Raw genomic sequence first — 20,079 nt, 5'->3', positions numbered from 1 at the left:
GCATTCCCCCCAGAAGACTTGTAATACTTGACAGTCCCAAATCATGTGATAGAAGGTGGCCACCTCTCGTTTGCATGTCTCGTCGTCGGTCCCTCCCCATCTGGCAATGGCTGTACGTGAGTAGTATGAGCGGTGGAGTATTCTGAGCTGTATCAGTCTGAGTTTGGCTTCAATCCCAATCACTTGGGGATCATTAGTGCATCCCTCCAGTCCTCTGGTTCCAGGTCGCACAGATCTCTTTCCCAAGTTGTTTAGACCCCAAGGAGTTAAGGGCCTGGTAGAGGGTGGAGGTGACTTTGGAGGGGATCCGTTGCGGGAGAATGTTGGTCTCTATGGGGGAGCAGGAGGGTATGGTTGCTATATCTGGGAACTGGGTGCGAATGGCGTGAGCTAGTTACGTGTGCTAAAACCGGTCCATAGGTGCCAAACCAAATTTATCTTGCAGGGTATCAAAGCTTAGGAGGCGACCCTCTTGGATCACCCGTGCTAGTGTGGTTATCCCTCTTATATCCCCAGTGTTCAAAAGAGCCCATTTTCATTATTTCTGGGAGATGTGCGTTGTGCCATATGGGTTGGGCCAGTATTGGTTTTGCCTTCCAGCCAACCAGTTTGTGTGCATTCCTCCAGGTGTGCCGGATATGACGTGTCATTCTTGGTATTGTCGGGAATTGGTTGTTAGTGGCATATAAGACCTGTAGTGGCAGCACCAGGAGCATGGTTTCTCTTTCGATGCAGATGTGTGGTAGTGTGGGGTCTGCATGTAGCCAATCATTTACCACCCCTATCTGTGTCGCTAGGTAGTACGTGCGTATACAGGGTAGACCAATGCCTCCCTCCCACACTGATTTTTGGAGTGTATTGAGGGCGATTCTGGGCTGTTTCCCACCCCATAGCAGCGTGCAGAGATTCCTATCAATGAGTGTGAAGGTTTCATGGGCGATGGGAATTAGGCTGTTTTGGAGAATGTATAGGAGTCTTGGGAGTGTCATCATTTTAAACGGCGCAGCCCTGCCCTTTAGTGATAGGGGGAGTGATTGCCAATGGGAGACATCTCTGTTAAACCTCTCTAATACAGGTTGTAGGTTGAGTTGAAGGAATCCGTCTAGGGTCGGGCCAATGTGTATGCCCAGGTATTTAAACTCCCTGATACAGACATGGTAGGGGCAAGCCTCTGGAATCGCAGATTCGCCACCCTGGATCGGGAAGTAAATGGTTTTGGCCTCGTTCACCTTTAGGCCAGAAAAAGTTTGGTATTCTTTCGGGTAAGGGATACAGTCGGGCATGAGGTGACCGGGTTATTAAGATATATAAGGAGGTCATCTGCATACAGCGAGAGCCGGGCCTCCCCTCGCCCTGGCCAGGCGAATCCGGACCAATTTTTGTTTGATCTAAGTTCAATTGCTAGTGGCTCAATAGCGAGGAGGAAGAGAAGCGGAGAGAGGGGGCACCCCTGTCTGGTTCCTCGGCCCAGGGGGAATGGTCTGGAGGACCTGCCGTTCACCCTCACGGTGGCTTCTGGGGATGCGTACAGGAGTTTAACCCACGAGATGAAGCTTTGCCCGAAGTTCATTCCAGCCATGATTGTCCACAGGGCGTCCCACCCCACAGAGTCAAACACCTTCTCGAAGACCACCGCCAGGAGGGCCAGTGGTGACGGTATTCCTGACGCTCTGCTTAGGGCAAGTTGAATTCTACGTAAATTCATGCAGGTGGATTTGTTAGGTATGAATCCACATTGATCTGGGTGGATGAGTGCCTCTATCACCTTGAGCAGTCTATTAGCTAGTGCCCTGGCGAGGACCTTGGCTTCTCCGTTGATCAACGAAATAGGGCGGTAGGAGGCACATTCTTCTGGCGACTTTCTTGTTTTATGTATGACTACTATGCTCGCCCACCTGAGGACCGGGGTGAGTGCGCCTTGTTCTTTGCTGCGTAGGAACATGCGGTGCATATGAGCCGTTAGTGTGTCGCCAAGGCATTTCCAAGTCTCCGTTGGGAACCCGTTGGGGCCCAGAGTTTTCCCAGGTTGGAGTTGTGTGAGCGCCTCCTGGATATCGTTCTCTGTGATTTCGGCTTCAAGGAGATCAGTTTGTTGTGTTGACAGTTTCGGGATCTCAATCCGGTCGAGGAATCAAGAGGGCCTTGGTGTGGGGCATTCGGTTGATGGAGTATAAAGTTTCTTATAGTAGGCGGTGAATGTTTCCACTATGTAGAGTCTTCCACCAACCGCACCCCCTCCGGAGATCTGATAGCATGCACATGCCCTTTGCTTTGTTCATGTTTCTCTAACCAGGCCAGGGTTTTATTTGCCTTGTCTCCTTTCTCATAGATTTGACTCCAGACCATCCAGTGGGCCACTTGCGCATTGTCCATAGCTATGTTGCTGAGGGCTTCTTGTGCTGTTGCCAGGGCTTCCTTTGCGCAATGGGTGTTATATGCAAGGAGTTGTTGTTCACATTCTTGTACTTGCGTTTCTGCCTCCCTGATCTTTTGAGCGTGTTGTTTCCGGTGGGCAGATACCGCGGAGATGGCTTCTCCTCGGAGGACGGTTTTATATGCCTCCCATATCGAGAGCGGGCATTCCACTGAGCCTTTGTTTATTTCGAAGTATTCTGTGGTCTTTTTCTCAAGTTCTTCCACAATTTCGGGAAGCCGAAGGTGGTATGTGTTCAGGCGTCAGGTGATATCTGGGTGTCGGTGAGCATTTTTCATAGTTATAAGGAGCGGAGAGTGGTCCGAAATGCCTCTTGCCAGGAATTCAGCGGATAGAAGCCTATGGGATGTGTCGCGGGGGATGAAGGCATAGTCAATTCTGTACAGTGTTTTGTGCACACTGGAGAAAAAGGAGAAGCCGGCCTCGTTGTTGTGCAGTGATCGCCAAGTGTCCGATAGCCCCAGTGCCTCGGTGAACGCGAAGAGCGGTGTAGGGGCGAGTCGGTTTTCCGCCCTCGTGTGGGACCTGTCGGCTGTGACATCCATAACTTCGTTAAAGTCCCCTCCTATGACCCACAGGTTGGCTTCCTCTTCCAGGAGTAAGTTCTGTAGTTCACCAAGTAGTTCCTTTGTGAGCGTGGGGGGGGGGCGTAGAACGCAGCAAGACCCCATTTCTCACCCCAGATGTCCACGAGCAGTATCACATACTGCCCCAAGGGTCAGTCCGTATTTTCCTGACCTGTAGGGGGACTTGTTTATGGATGAGTATCATTGTACCCCTGGCGCCCTTTGTAAGCCCAGCTTGGTAGGTGTGCGGATAGTTGGATCTTTTAAAGAATCTGTTTTCAGTGCCGATCAGAAGTGTTTCAGTAAGGAGAACTATGTCTGGTGAGTACCGATTGAGATACTGGAGCACCAATCTTCGTTTCACACTGGAGCCGAGGCCATTGACATTCCAGGACAATAAGGGGAGCTTGTTGGTGTTTGCTCTTTCTGCGTGGGTCTCGTTGTGAGGCATCAGGGAGGATCAATGGGGTTTTAGTGTGTATTCGGAGTACCCAGGTGTACTCATAGGAAGGAGACGTCCGGGGGTTGCCATGTGATGGTGTGACTGGTAGCTGGATACTGCGGGTATCGTTGGCCCCGCCGGTGGGCAGTTTGTGGTTCCTGTGCCGGTGTGAATAGGTGTCTTGCCTTCTCATCCTGTGATTCCAGTTGCCCACATCCATAGAACTCCCCCCACCCTGTACTTCCCCCCCAACTGGGAGCACCTGTCGCCCAAACATTGAACTTTTAACTGGAAAACCTCTTCGGGATAACCCGGACTGGGATAGTGCTTACACCGCATAATGAGCGGCTGCCGCTATGTTAATGTTCCCATGGTGTTACGCTGTAGGTGGAGCCCTTTAGTGTAGAGGGCTCATCCATTCTCTGTGGTGCTGTTGGCAAGATGCTGTGTTGTTTCGGCTTCTGGGCCCACTGCGGTTAACGGCGGCGAGAGCCGCCCGGACCTGGGTTTCTGTGTGGACGGGTCAGGAGGTGAGCGTCGTGCTCTAGGACCATTGAGGACTTGTGTTTCGAGCCAATCCCATGCATCTTTGGGGTTATAGAACAGGTGGGTGGAGCCCTCATAATGTACTTTGAGCATTGCCGGAAAGAACAGAGCGTACTTAATTGATAGCGACTGGAGTTTCTTCTTAACTGAATCAAACGACTGGCGGGCCTTCTGGACTTCCTTGGTGTGATCTGGGTAAAATCCCACTCTGTAACCATTGTATGTGATTGGGCCGGAGGCCCATGCCATTTGGAGGATAGCGTCACAGTCTCGATAATTTAGCAGGCGTGCAATTATCGTTCTTGGTGGGGCTCCAGGGCTAGGTCGTCCGATGGGCACCCTATGTGCTCTTTCAATGGAAAAGAACTTGGATAGTTTTTTTGGAGCGAAGACATGTGCCAGCCAGTCTTCCAGGAAAAGTTTGGCGCTGGGGCCTTCTTCTTTCTCCGGGATCCCTAGAATCCTGAGATTATTGCGTCGCACCCTTCCTTCACTGTCCTCAGCGCGGTATTCGAGTTGGTTAACTTTTTGGGTGATTACAGCTAGTTGGTGTTCCAGTCGGCGGACAGTGTCTTCAGTGTCTGATACTCTTTGTTCTGCTTCATCAACTCTAGCCGACAGGTTGCGTAAGTCTTGGCGAATGAGGGACACCTCTGTGGATAGGCCTCCAATTTTGAGTTCCAGAGATGTTCTCAAGTCTCCCATCGCTTTCATTAGGTCAGTCAGAGAGATAGGAGGGTCGTGGGTCTCCTCTCTGGTACCTTCCTCTTCTGGGGTATGCATCTCGCAGCAGGGAGGGGCCCCTACAGTGTAAAGGTCCATTCTACTTTGGAGGGTTTGTGTTTTGACCTTTTCTTTTCCCATAGCACAGTCGGTGCACCCGGTATGTTGTCAGGTCTAGGTAATTCGTGTTGACGTCCCAAAGAGGGTTGGTGTTGGAGTTGGGGGGACATGCGTGGGTCTATCCTCTGTGCCTCCAGCCAGTAAGGGATATCCACAGTTGTATCAGCACAAAGGCGGTATCCAAAACTGTAGAGTGTGTTCCTCTTGGGTGTGGATCCTCCCTCCGAGTCTGCCTGTATCGTTGGAACTGTAATTTGTGTGTTGGGGGTATCCGTCCCCTTAGTGATATTGCCCCGCAGGTGTTGTTCCACTGTCAGTCCCCACAGCCACCAGCCAGCAGCGTGGCGAGGGAGGGGAAGTCTAAGGCTCCGCCGTAGACGCAAGGTGCTTATACTGGTTGGGAGGAGGGGTGCCCAAAGTCACTGACCCTCTGCCGCACCTTGAATGTATGTAGTCTCAGTGGGGTGGGTGTCCGCTGGTGTTGGGTGATGCACCTGTTTCTCCCACAAGTTTGGCGTTATTCAATGCCTTCCCCTTTACCCCACAGTTGTTTTGAAGGGGGGTGGGTCGAGTTCGCCCAAGGGGTCTCATGGGCCCTATTGCTGGTCCGCTTATGTACGAGGTAGTGGAGGGGGGGAGGAAAGGAGGGCCCCCCACCTCCCTTACACGTACGTTGCTGGTGCCGGGTCAGTTTTTGGTGTGTTGTTCACCGACAGGGGAGCGCGGCACCGAGATCCCTTTGTAGTGCCGCGTCTTGACCCCGGGCTCTGCAGTCTCGCTGGCGGGGGGAAGGAGGAGACCGCAAGGGGGGAGGTTGGAATTGCGGTCCGCACACGTCCCGGGCCACGGGCGCCCACGTGGGCAATTCTCGGGATGTGAGTCGGGGTTTTGCCGCGTGTTAGTCACATAGCAGGGGTTGTGGCAGCATCAGGCCCCGGCCTCTGTGAGGAAAGCGTGATTTATGATGGCGTTCGTCGGCGGAGGATGTTCTGGTGTCCGTCGGTGCTGGTGGAATGCAGTTGCGTTTCGCCATCTGACACACCAGCGCGTCTCTGGCTCGTCCTCCCTCCCAGGGAGCCACAGCGCTTCCAACAGCTCAGGGAGGTAGGGGGCGGGTCGGCCGATCTCGTCCGCACAGCAATGGTGGTGGGCCACACGGCGGCGGTTGCCGGGCGGGATCTGGTGTTCCTGGGTCCGATTCTTCCCCCTGAGTGCAGCGCCAGCTGCCCCAGTGGGTCCGCCTCCATTGTGGATCGTTTGGGGCTAAATAGAGTCTAAGAAAGGGGAATATATTTAGGATAATTGTTATGGCCGCCGGCAGCCGGTGTAGTTAGCTCTGCATGCACGGCTCGCGCATGAACAGTCACGGTGAGTAACTTTTAATGACTCCTACGTCTGTCCCCTTTCCTCCATACTGAATGGGCAATTATAACAGATGCAGCCCTTTAGGTGGAGAGGGACCCTGTCTTACTAAGTGAATAAGTTCCTCAGCACTGCCTGACCAAACTCTGCCTCTGATCTGTAGTAGTGTTTGCAAAACTCTGAAGGCGATGACCATGTTGCTGCCTTGCTAATGACCAGCCAAGACACATGTAACTACAGCTGCTTTCGCCCTAACTGCATGAGCATGACTATTAGGTGGAAATGGCTTCTTTTTCAACCTGTAGGTGGAGGTCGCTACCATCCACTGACTATTGAAACCTTAGAGACCTGACGACCTGGTGCAGATCCCCCATATGTCACATGTAAAGCCTCGGATTTACAGAAAGCTTTAATCCTGCTCGAATAGAACTTTAGTTCTTCCTACATCCAAACAGTCCAATGCCTTACATTCCGAATTCTTATTGGCCCCTATGGCTGCTAGATATGTACACTCCCGTCTGGGCCTGATGCACCTAGAAAAACAGCACCTGCTCGAGCGAGTAGGCTACCGGGCCTTCCTTGTTTTCCTTTGCCCAGAAGCAAAAGCACAGCCATTTGCTTTCATACAGACACCTTGTACAGTACTTTTTGCCCTCTGGACCATCTCTAAGTTACCTTCAGATTTCCCCAGATGTGTGAGCGCTAATTGCTCACGAACCAAGCTGCTAGGACTATTGTTCCTAGGGCCAGGTGAACCACCACCCGCCCTGCTATGTAAGCAGCCGATTACCTGTTGTGGGTAGAGGCACCGGCCCCTTGCTGACCATGTGCACCAAGTCTGAGTACCAAATTCTGGCTGGCCACTTGGGGACCACCAGGATCATGCAGCACCACTCTGACTCCAGTAGCACTTTCTGTATTAGTGAGGTTGGTGGAAAAGCATAGCACCAGAGGCTGTTACATGCAAAGTGGAACACATCGCCCATAGATAGTCGGCACCTGCTGTCAGAGGTCAGTAACGTGAGGGGGACAACTGTTTGCTGATGTACCAACATTTGCCATTTTATTAAAGAAATTATGTTAAAAAATGCCTCACTATCCCTACTCTGCTGAGGATTTCCCTGCCTAACCAAAACTAAGGGACACGCTCCAACATAGGATAACTGGCCCACACACAAAACAATAAATACACAAAGAAAATATATGGCAATGTAACATCACATGAACAAAATTGACAGTCTCTGAATAACCTTCTAATTTCCTGTGGATTTCTCTTCCCCATTATTCAAAGTCAGGTCTGTTAGTGTTCAACCAAACAAGGAAATGTCTCAATTCAGTTCTTGATATTTCGAAATCAATGGATAAGTTTGTTAACCAAAGTTCCACTAACAATTCTCTTCTTCTTAGTGAAATATCCACTTTCCACTTCTTCCAAATAGAACCAATGGTAATCCTAGCCATGTTGCTTTGTCACCCTCCTCAAGAAGATTTGACACAGTTAAAAATGATGTATTCAATAACACCAGTGATATACAGTTCTTGGTTAACACTCTGTATTCCCTTAGTTACAGTTTTCAGCTTCACAATGGTTTATTTGTCAGGAGGACTTCTTACAGCTTCAAGTAGGCAAGGCACTCTTCCTTTGAATAACTCTCTTCAAAAGTAGCAGCCTCTTTGCCTCTCTTGTCTGTCTGCCACAACAATAGCAACCTGGATTTGCCTTGGAGACTCACTTCTTTCCATCTTCCACAGTCTCTGGCACTACATGTTGTGTCAACTTCAAAATAGTCTTTACAAGAAGCCAGTTTCCCTTCCCCAACTTTATCTGCACCTTCCTGCCAGTGTTAGCCCGATTAATTACCCAGAAGCCTTGAGGCCAGTCTCTCAGCTTCAGGCAATACTTGCACATTTGTGTCTTAGGCCAATACACTGTTACCAACTTCACAGTATAGTTACATTTCTTCTTAACTCTGGGAAAGGTTGGTTTTCGGTGTGGATAGCGGAAGACTCTTGGCTTGGGCAATGCTTGTCTTCGTCTTTAATTAGTATTCACTTTAACCTTCATAAAATTAAAGGCATGCCATGTGAGAATAAAGAATAGAATTCAGTCTTTCATTGAGATTCAGAATAAGGCACACGCAAACCACCTCTTGATATGATTTTCAGGGTTTAAAGATTGGTATTTAATTGCATTCCTGTGTGAACGTAAAGAGTTCAGACTACCTTTAAGAATCCCAATTGGGTACACACGACCATTCTCTGATGTCGTTTTCACAAGTTATAGAATTTAACTCTTTGATTGTTAACGTCAGCAGAGATCCCACTCCTTCATTAGGGGCACTCAACCACTCCTTCAAGCATTATCAGTGTTAGAATAGCAGAACAATGGATTTTAGTCACTTTAGCTTCTCACACGAGTAAAGACTTTTACTGTTATACTTAAGTGCTACATTTCCATTGTTTAATGTATTTTAGAAGCAACTAACAAGTTCTACTTGCTTAAAGTCTTATGTGAGTTAACATGGAGCTGGATACTGTTCCCGGCAAGGCTTGCACAATGTGTTCAAATGGAGTGTTTCACTCACCGCATTCTTAGACACTTACTGTCCGGGTTGCACTGCTTTCCCGACTTCTGCCACAACTTCTACTGCTTCTGGGTTGCTGGGGACCGACACCCTTCTCGTGACATGGTGTTTCTGGTCCAGCTACAACGTTTGGGAGCGCCTTTCACTCATGAGACCCACAGCTTGATAATGACTTCATGCTTCAGTCTCCTACACAACTGCAGCTCGGCAACCACAGCAATCAGACTCACATGTGAAAAGACCTTTCTACTGCACGTCTTTTGCTGTCCATATCATAAAATGTAATATAAGGGTCAAGGACATTAAAATGACAATAAGACATTACCTCTGTTGGTACCTTGAGAAGGTTCTTCTTTCCAGAGGAAAAATACTGTGCCTTATCCCACAGAATCAACTCAGCACCCTGGGCCCTAACACCTTCCAGATGATCCTCTCGCAGTACGCCACCCCCAGGGTAAGGATCAGGAAGCGTCTGGCTTCCCCTGACCACCAGGGAGGCAGGGTTTTAGTGAGGAATCCAAAGGATTCTTCACACTGCCCAGATACAAGGCAAACTGTTTGCACTTTGAATTGCCCTCTGTGGTGAAGAGGACCACCTTTGCCTGGCCCCAATCCTGGAATATGATGTGGAGTAGCTCTGCGCAAAGCTCCCATTCATAATTTTCCATGCCCAACCTGTTCAGCATGTCCGCCTCGCATTGCTCTCCCCCGGAAGGTGTATGGCTGTAAGGTGTAACTCGTGAGTGATTGCCCACCCCCTGCTTGATCAAGTAGAACATGGACGTGGAGCTGTCCGTCCTGATGAGGATGACCATAAAAGCCTTGAGGGCTTGCTGGACAGCAGTCATCTCCAAACATTTTGTGTAATGCATCCAGTTCTGGGCTGACTATAATCCATGCATCAAGAAGGTGTCTAGGGTAGCTCCCCATTACTCCAGTGACGAGTCGGTCATGATGATCACTGATGGTTCTGAATGTGCGAAGGAGACTGCCCTCATCAGATTGGCCCCAATCTCCACCACCGCAGATCTGGAATTAACTCCTGCAGAATGGAGACACTGTCCAATTGGTGCTGTGAAGGCATCATGAAGTAGACACATAGAACTGAATAATGTTTGGGCTATAAACTTGTATTAAAGAAAAAGAGGGTTGAAAAGAAGACCTAACTTGTCCTATGCTAAGGTGGGATATCCCTATCTAGCTTAAACCAATGATAGTCTGTGTGAGGAAGTCCAAAGCAAATGTCTGTCTGTGTCCAAAACCTAGACCTGCCCTCACTTCCAATTGTATACAATGTGTAGGGATGTCAGCCTCAAAATGAGAAGTGTTCAAATAAAAGTTCAGAGCTTCTTCCAGGTCTTGGTTAGGAAAGGGGTTTCCCTTCTCCAGGATTCAAGAGAGTTCACTTTACAGAAAAAGGAGGGGTTCCCTTCGCCAAGCTTTCAAGTCTCTCAATGTTTCAAAAAACATAATTTCTTGGTATACGTATCAGCTCTTCTGGCTTATTTGTCTTTCACACATTTCAACAATATCATAGAGTTCAGCTCTTAATTCCAGTTCATTCAGGTTTTCCTTTATTTTCAATCACAAGATTATGGGTGAGTTAAGTGGCTTTTCCTTTAAGGGGGGCAGATGTGTACTTGGTCTAGGCGCAGTTGTTGGACCAGACGGTCCACCTAACACAGGTCATCCAACCGACACACCTTACCTGCTTATTCTTTACAGGCACCCTGCCACTGTTTCAAGTTACACAGTTCCTTATAGCTTCATGGTGCTTGCCAATGCTTGCTTTCTCAAGTTATGCAGTTCCTGTTTATTAGGAAATTGCACCAAACTGCGTTCCATCCAATTTGGTATTCAAACACACTTGCTTTCTTTCAGATCGATATTCAAAAATGTTTTATTTCGTTCCAATCCAACACACTGAATAAACCAACAACAAATTCCAAGTTTGCTTTCCTGCTAGAAACTTGTACCCTGTTCATGGGCATATTGACAAGTTCAAATATTGTTTCCTTGGCCTTGTCAGTTTCATCTCTATTCACAGTTCGGTATTCACAAAAAACCTTTCCTTCAGTTTTCTCAGCAGCTTCGGGTTATCGTGATTATCAAAAGTATTCAGTTCAATCTGGACCGGCATTCACATAGCCCACTCGGTCCTTTGCTCACTCGTGAGCGATCTGAGCTGCAGCAACCACGCGGTCCAAACCTCAGCGCCCCAGTGTCATTCAGGCTTCTCTGACTCACTGAGTACGCTGTATTCAGGTGCTGTTCCCTGCGGCGGCAGGCTTGCTGTGGCTGTCGCTGCTCCGTTGAATGGAGAGGGAGTCCCTCTGACTCCAGGCAGTATGCAGACGAGCACTGCTACCGGAGGCCTTCGGAGTGCTCCCGCCACAATCTGCTTCTGCTGCAACGACTCTGCAGCTCGTAGGTGCTTCAGGCACGCATCTCCCTGGCTTCACCTCCAGCTTCTCCTGCAAGCGTTCCACAGGCAATCTCTTTAGCCTCATCTGAGCAGGCCATTTATACCGCCCCCTTGACCTCAGGTGCAGGCAATCTTCATTCACTACATAACATTCCTGGTACTCGGCACCCCTCTTCCTCCTCCCAGTACCAGAGTGGTGTATGTGTGTGTATGAGTCAATAAAGAGAGGATGTATGGCTCTGGTTTGTCTCTTCCTTGTCCCAGTACCTGACTGGTGTGTACTGGGAGATGTTTTACTAGAAGAATAGGGAAGGGACTAGAAGCAACCTACAAAGGCCTGGGGGATATCTGACTCTTTATCAAAGGTAAATGGGGGATACCGTGTCTCACCCAAGGGTACCTCATCCCCACTCTACCAGTCTCGTCCACCCAGGTGATGCTCCCTCGCACATCCACCCCCAGCATCAGGATCCAACAGCGGCAGCCTTTCCCTCGCCAACTGGGAAGAGGATATATTGGCGAGAAGTGAGGATGCCCTCAGGTTCCTAACAGTGCCAAAATTCTTGATTCCACGATCTCACGAGATGCATTTGGGTCTCTCTTATCTTCAATCTGCCATACAGGGACGCCAGCATGCATACTGCCATGAGACCCAACAGATGTTGAAACCACCACGCTCATGTTTCCTGTCTGCTGAGAAAATGGCCTGTAGCCCCTTGCAACATGCTGACCCTGTCCTGAGTAGTGAAAATCATCTGTTTTTCCATGTCACACTTGATTACTAAGAATATCAATGACTGCTCTGATTTCTTTTAAATTGACTGAAAACCCCAAGTCAAAGAGCAGCTGTGTTAGGTATTTCATGGTCCTCTGCGCTTCTAATGGCGACCTGGCCCAGACCAGCCAATCGTCCAAATAAGGGTAGCCATAGTGGCCCTGGGAATGGAGAAGCCCAGTTACTGAATTCATTATCCTTGTAAATACCAGAGGAGCGGAATTTAGGCCAAATGGCAGAACCTTGTACTGGAAGTGTTGTCCCATGACAGTGAATCTTAGAAATTGCCTGTGTGTTTACCATTTCGGGACGTGCAAGTATGCATCCTTCAGTTCCAGGGAGCACATCTAGGCTCCCTCGTGTAGTGCCTCAGAAATATGTGCCGCGTCACTGTCTTCAATGTTTGGAGGAGTAGGAATAGATTGAGGAATGATAGGTACAGCACCACCTGCAGGTTAGCCTGGTTCTTCTTCTGAATGGCGAAGATACTGGAATGAATGCCTGATCTTCTCTGCGAAGGAGGCACTTGTTCCACTGTCAGAGAGGCGATATCTGCCAGTAGCGCTGGAGAACCTACTTAATGACCGGAGGGGAAGATGGGGGAGGAGAAGGAATAGGGAGCCGAAACCCCAAGATGACCACTGATAGCACCCAAGAGTCCGAAAAAAGGTGATGCCAGAACTGACTTTAAAGCGCCAATCTGCCCCGCACTAGGGAGCTGTGTACCGGGACGCCCCTTCAATGTTTTATAGCCTCTGAGGCGGGGCTGAGGAGGGGAACAGAAAAACCCTTAGGAGCCGTGCGCTGTTGTTTCCCGCCTGTGCCCGCTGGAGGATCTCTCTGGCTGTCTAGTCCTCTGGTCTTGAAAACCCCTGAATCCTCCAAAGGCCCGGGGTCTATGCTCTATCCTGTTTTGTGCACGGCCAAATGCCTTGGCGACCGGCTTTGCCAGGTTGGCTAGTGACTTGGACATTTGGGAGCTTGCTTTCTTCTTGGTGAGCTTTTCATCGGTGGACGAATGAAATAAATCCACCCACTCCAATGGCAGATCTAGAATGCGTCCCTGCATGTCCACATTAAAGTTGGTGGCATGCATCCACGCCATGCAGCGCATTTCCGTGGTGATGCATACCCATCTGCCTACCATATCAATGTGTGCCACAGATGCTTCCGTAAGGTCTTGTGCTATAACTTTCGTCTCCACAAGGCCCGCCTTGAATGCTGTTTGCCTGTGTGTAGGGATAGCTTGCGAAAACTCAGTAGTCTCCCTCCATGGCTTCTGTTTGGCCATTGCCAGGATGGCATACACATTTGCCTGGTGAAGGTGAAGCCCAGAGTTCAGATACACCTTTTTCCCAAATGCTTCTAGCAGCTTATCCTCCCTAGAGAGGAGGGACGCTGCGGAAGCACCTGCCATCTCTATGGACTGCGGCTTTGACTGAAGAATGAGGCTGCGGATTTGAGGACAACAGCATGAGCTCACCTTCCGCCTGCCTATATTTAGCGTCTAGCCTTCTGTATGAGTAGTTTGTGGTTTGAGCCACCCCATCTTTACCCGAGCGGCTACGTCCTTTTGCGGGATTCACAACTTTTTTAGCGTCCATAATGTGAGTATCTCTGCAAGCACTCCTGCTTCCTGCTGCTCTCGCTGTGGAGGGGGAATCCCCAATAATTCTTCCAACCCCTCCATCCGGTCAGGGAATGCCTTTGCGGAAGCTGAGACCTCCATGTCCTCTTCGTCATCCAAGTCCTACCCGTCTGCCCCTGTTGGTCCTCCCCTGATGAAGGCATAGGCTCCTGCGGGTATCTGGTACGACAGAGGATGCTGGAGTGACAGGCTTTTAGGATCCCCGTCATCTGATGGGATCCCATAAGGGACATAAACCTGCAAGGGGATCTGTGCGGGGTCCAGGCCTGACTGCGAGGAGTGGTCCGCTGCTGGTGGTGTTTACAATGTCAACGGAGCTCTACCTGCCCGTTTCCTCTGCTGGAGATATCCTGGCCTCTGTGTACCAAAGTGTCTTGGAAGAAGAAGGATATGCTGTGCACCATGTTGTATGAGTGGTGGACCATTCTATCTTTGGCGTGAATTCGGTCCTTGACCGGGTAATTGCTTGTATACCCTCTGCCATAGAGGAAGCCCATGTCGCCTATGCTCCCTGTATGTGGGGCCTGGGTACAGTCTCTCGGCTAGGTGCCATCTTGTCACCGGAAGGCATTTCGTCTGTCGCGCTCCCCACAGGAATGCACAGGAAACTAATGTTGGGTGCAGGGCCTGGTGTTATAGGACTCTCGTGACCCTCAAGCGGACGCTCGGTACCGTTGGACACCTCAGGAGTACCCTCGGTAGGCTGTACACCCTCAAGGTTGTGCCCAGTAGTCTTGCATAGAGGTGCCCCTTCGGGCCTAAACTCGGTAGAAGGGCAGCGCTGCCCTCGAGTGTTACCGTGGTAGCAGGACCCTGAGATCCTCCCGTCCAGGTCCCGTTAGAGCCTGAAGGACCCTCAGTCCGAAGGCTGGTCACTCTGCGAGTCTCAGAAGCCTGACTGGTGGGAGGATCTGGAAGATCCCTCCCACTCTGAGGATTATCTGGGAAGGAATCTCCCTTGCGGGGTGCTTTCAAGGAAAGTGCACTTATTTATTTATTGTTTGCTTGTTAGGCGCTTATACAGGAAATAAAAAATATGTTTCAAAGAACCCACAGGACAGGAGGGAGGGGACATGGGGTAGCAATACTGTTAAAAATAGAAAATACAATTAAATACAAAAAATACAGAGGGGGAGGGACAGACAAACCTACTATGCCTTGTGAGTATTCAGAACGTGCAAGTGCGGACTACGGCCTTGCATACTTATCCTCTCTGCCCTTGTTTTCCTGCACACATAGTCCTTCTGGTGGTCCGGCGTGACCTGGAAAAAATCTCCCTCAACCTGCTAAAACGGTTCTTTAACAAGCCCGGGGTCAGAGAATCACATGCAACGCAGCATTCCCAAAGATGATCGGATCCCAGGCACTGGATATAGAGTGCGTGAGGATCCGAGGTAGGGAAGGAGCCATCTCATGATGCACATCTGCTGAGTCCCGACATGCGCCGGGGAAGGGTAGGCACCAAAGGTGGGTGAAATAGAAGAAAATCAAAGTGGGGCGTAAGCAAAGCACCGTGGAATTATCCAGAAGAGACGCCTCAGAAACCATGATCACCTTGAGAGTAGGTCCGATGCAGTTGAGGCAGAAAAGAGGATTGAGGTGAGGCACCGGAGGTCGGGATCAACAGAGCGAGCTCATGCCGCAGCCGAGTGCCCAGGGAAATTTGCTTTTTTGTGGGACAAAAGGTTATGGTCCTGTTCCAAGTGAGGGACGCCCATGCAGTATAGAGAAAAGGGGATGGAACGTATAAGTAGGAGCCAATAAATGGTTCAAGGCATGGGTTTACAGATTCAGTGGATGAATTTAAAAAACTGGTAGTAAGTCCAGTTAGACCTATGCATGGCATAGACATATCCTGTGTGTCCCTCATCACGTCACCCATTTTACCCAACTAGGTTCCCTATGTCTACCATAATATCCTTTTATGTGTTTGTTGAATCTGTTGGGAACATTGCAAAGATGGGGCTTGATTAGAGGACTTCACCTGAAGGATAGGATGTGCAGACTATGTGGGAGCTCATCTTCAGTGGAAACTCTAAGCATTGGTTTACATCCTGTGTGGCTACACTCACTTGGTGACGACCAGCTTTTGACAGGTTTGCAAATAATCTCAACTTCATCTCTAGTGAGAGGTTTTGGTCGACACTGATGGAAGTAGCAACTGCATTAACTATCACATTGATTAAGCTCCTCATAATTATCCACAACACTTTGGGGGAAAACATGTATGACAAATTCATAGCAAGAGGTTGAAAAAAAGCACTTTATGGAGATTTTTTTAGCTAGAATTGCATTCTATTCTAAGATACGTCCTTTGCAATTTTGAGTCTGTTTTATGGTTGCAAAATACATTTTGATACAATTTTTAGGAAGTGTGATACATTTAGGAGATTTTTGTGTTGTATTGTAATTGATACATTTTAAAGTGTATAGTGTCAAAGGTTTAATAAACTGCAGAACATTAATAAAAAAGTATTTTTATTTATTTGACGAACAGGGATGTCAAAGAGAAATGGCTTACAATAACACATTTTACAGAGGGCGCAGCATTCCTATGAAGGGTGCCTGTACAATAGAACAAAGATGAGAACAAGCGGTGAGACAGTTCATAGGGGTGTAAAAAGGTGGTGCGTAAACCAGGGAGAAGACAAAACAAACGGAAAAAATATATCTATATACTTAAGAAAAGAGGTGACTTACAAAGGTAACATTAATCTAAGGGGCACATGCTTCAAACTAAAGTGGAGTACTATTTAAATATACAAAATGACATAAGTGTCACTGGAGGCTGTGGTGGGGTCAGGTAGGGAAGGTTGGGGGGAGGGAAGGGGAAACTTCCTCTTTAGCAATTAAGTGAGTTGCGTTTAAGCTGAGCTTTGAAGAGATCCACATTTGGGCTAGCTTTGATTGTGATGGGCAGTGGGTTCCAGTGCAGCGGAGCAAATAGGGAGAAAGAGCAGAAATGAGAAAAGGCACAGGGAGGTCGAGTGCAGAGGAGGATCAGAGGGAATGAGATGGTGAGTCAACTGAAATAAAATCTGACAGGTACTGAGGAGCAAGACCATTAATAGCTTTGTAGAAACATGGGGAGCGTGATTGTGCATGGAGAGTCAACTAGTGGAAGTGCTGAATTGTTGCAGTAACAGTTTGCTATCAAATAGGACCCCAGGATTTCAAACCTTGGTTGATAGTATGCATATGGTTTGAATTAAAAGGCAATACCATTAACAGAATGAGCACACTGGTGTTTTTGAAAGTCACTGAGGGCACCAAGATAGTTCCTGGGTGTATTTTCATCCTGCATTCGCCTTAATAGTGTCTCCCATTGCTGTTTCCCAGTCTAAGGCTTGAATGATTTCCTATTGGGTCAACGCCTAGTATGTCGTCTATGGGCACATTTGTGCTATTCAATTTTAGCTAACTGATGGATGCAAAACTGTGTATTCATTCAGCCTCTCCAGCAGCACAGAATGGCAGTAGCACCATTTAGTGAGAATGTTTTCATAAATTAAGCTATATCTGGGATAACAATGGCAGGGTAATGAAAAGAGGCTGCACAAAAAGAACTTTTAAACTTTGCCAGAAATCAATGCTGACTATCCAAGACAGTGAAGGATAGTGCATTGTGGCGCGTCTCTTCATGTTGAATGGCCCTGGTTTTGAAATTTCCTTTGAACTGTTCTTTTTGCAACTTATAAATGTAATTGGGGCCTTTATAATGAGAACTTTTTTGTCCCTTCACAGACTCCTGCAGATTGAGGGAAGACTGTACAAGATATGGATGGCTGCATCCTTCTATTAAAATGAAGTGCGTTCATAGTGATGGCGACTTCAACACACTAGCTCTCTGAGGCTAGTGTGATTCTATGTTCTATATTTGTGTGTGTATGTTGTGTATCTGTTTGTTTTATAACCTGGCATAGGTTTATATTTTGCCGTATTTTGTATTACAGGGGCATCATTTTTTAGCTTCTCCGTTGCAAAGCTTGCTTTTTTGCCCTGAAGAAGACTGGGCCATTGGTCAAGTTCATGGCCAATTATCAGCCGAAAAACTCAAGTTGCCATCCTTTTAGGAACAGTTGTTGCAGCTAGGAAGAGTTTTCTCTTGTTCTTGTATTTCAATGAGAATAACTAAGCTTTGATTGGTTAGGGTCAGAAACTATGAATGGTTAATCATGTTGGCTGCACACCTTTGATTTCATATGGGTGCACGAGTTAATACTCAAGTACAACTTGAGGTATATGTAAAGGATTCCTTTGTATTGTTTTATTGATACTTGGTTTTCTGTTTTTTTGAGTTCAGGTTTTTTTCACTGTGGTGATTTGATTTTCGTCTTCTCAATGGGGAAGGTTGTGTTTTTTATAATATCCTGTGGTAACATTTGGGATAAAATGTTTTTACTTTATGTATGATACGTTACCAAACGTGTATATATGTATATTTGTACATGAGAAAGCCATTAAAAGGAAGTGAAATGAGACAAAACTCTCTTTTGTATTTATTATCTTGATTTGACTTTATCACCACAGAAAGTTTGCAGAAAAAACCCTGCCAATCTTGTGTTTTTGCCTTTTGATTCCCCATGTGCATCAGAACAATCATTGGTGGGTTACCACTTCCTCATTCTGTCGTATCCAAGTCATTAGGCCTGGAAAAAAGAAGGATTTTCACTTTTTTTAATAAAAGAAGGATTAGGATTAGCATGTTCTAGAACAGTGGTCTGCAACATTTGGCTCTGTAGATGTTTTGGACTATAACTCACATCAGCTCTAGCAAGCAATGTCTATGGTGAGAGGTCATGGGAGTTGTAGTCCATTGTATCTGTAGCACAACAGGTTGCAGACCCCTGCCTAGAACGTAAAGTTTTTGCTGCACTGAGAAATCACACTCTGTATGCTTCCTCAGAAAGTTATTCCTTCCCTCCCTACTCCCATCAGAGCATCACCTGAGATGGTGCTGGAGGTACTTCACATCCCACGGGTGGCTGAGGAGGGAGAGAAGGGCCAGGTCACACAGGAAGTAGAAGCGTGGGAAGGCCTGCCTCATCCTGTTCAGGTACGAGGTGAGTGATCGAAAGCAGATCTCCAGCTCTTCCTGGACGTGCTTAAGGATGACCTCTTTGGGGACATCTCCGGCACAGCAGCACTAAAGGGGAAACAAATAACATATTATTTGCATATGACAAACTTAAAACTATACAGTACTGTACTTAATATATCTAATTTCTTATGCAAAATTCATTAAGTGCCTTACAAATTTATACTCTGCTTTTTAGAAGGTTCTCATGACAGACCTTAAGATTTGAATATATTATTGCCATTTGTAAAAGTTTCTAGTTATATAAGTAGTTCTTTTTTTTCCAATGAATGTAATATTGGAAATCATATATGGTGGGGTTGTAAAATGGGATCAGTAACGGGAACCATTAACAGTTTATCCTCCTATCTCCACTACTAATTTAAGATGATTACATCAGCTAAAGCCATTCAGGAAGACCACCAGGCAATGTAATGGTGTGAAAGTCCCAAGTAGTGTTTTTCCAGACAGAGTCAGAGGACTGGGCAGAGGGTCTCTGAGGTCATAAAACCTCTTGGAATTGTCCAAAATGAATATTAGGTGGTGAGCTGGTTGTACTCAACACCAAGTTCATTGTGATTGCACACAACATCTACCTCATTTCAAGAGTTTCAAATAGCTGGCCTACCTTAAAAAACAGATACAAAGGTGTGACACAAACACCCAATGTTACATGGAGAAGGTAGAGATTATGATGTCACGATCCAAGACATATTTTAGAATTATTTGAAACTAGCTAGGGTACCCGGCGTTGCCCGTGTCCTGATCAAGTGGTGTCTCATGTGCCCTGGAGGATGTTGCTCTTCTCCTCATGACAGCAAGTCTTGCATCAGTTTGCTCTGACATCTCATTTGCCCTGGAGAAAGTTGCTCTTATCTTCTGGTCGGCAAGTATTGCTGCTGTTTGTTGTGTTTCAGAAGCTCTTGATATTGATTTTCACTTTGCATCAGATGGAGCTTTTCCAAATGATGTTTGTTTTTTGTGCGGCATATTTCAGTCACTTAATGGCTTCAGCACATTTGAGAAAATGTCCAAGAAAGATTGATTGTGCTCTCTTTTCGTGAATGCAAACTGTAACCTTGCCATTTCCCATATTTGGAGTGATAAAAAAAGAATTAAATTGTTTTTAATTCCCTTTAAAAATGCTTTAATGAACACTTTTTCGAACTGTATACAGTAGTAATCAATTTAAAAGGACTAACCAACACATCGAACATTTTGCGTCAGACACTTTTCCAAATTGCGCCTCCTTCTAGTACCTACTATAGTGAATTGGGGTGAGCATCAGTAAATGAGGGTGTCTACAGAGTTAATTATTTGTATCCAAACATAGATTACAATCCTGCCCCAGACAAATGAGGAATCCATGCAAAATA

At 47.3% G+C, this 20,079-nt stretch overlaps 1 protein-coding gene across 1 annotated transcript in view; it reads right to left on the bottom strand.

Moving 5' to 3' along the window:
- Window positions 1-20,079, bottom strand: part of LOC138452855 (uncharacterized) — a 1,928,742-nt gene that overhangs the window by 969,162 nt on the left and 939,501 nt on the right. The window contains exon 39 of the mRNA XM_069605205.1: window positions 18,573-18,772. Within this exon, the coding sequence (XP_069461306.1) occupies window positions 18,573-18,772 (200 nt within the window). The remainder of the gene's footprint in view (window positions 1-18,572; window positions 18,773-20,079) is intronic.

The sequence above is a fragment of the Ambystoma mexicanum genome, chromosome 4p (assembly GCF_040938575.1).
Source record: "Ambystoma mexicanum isolate Mex_15411 chromosome 4p, UKY_AmexF1_1, whole genome shotgun sequence".
Taxonomy (NCBI): Eukaryota; Metazoa; Chordata; class Amphibia; order Caudata; family Ambystomatidae; genus Ambystoma; species Ambystoma mexicanum.
Note: the sequence above shows the minus strand (reverse complement) of the source record. Positions and strands in the feature narration are given on the sequence as shown.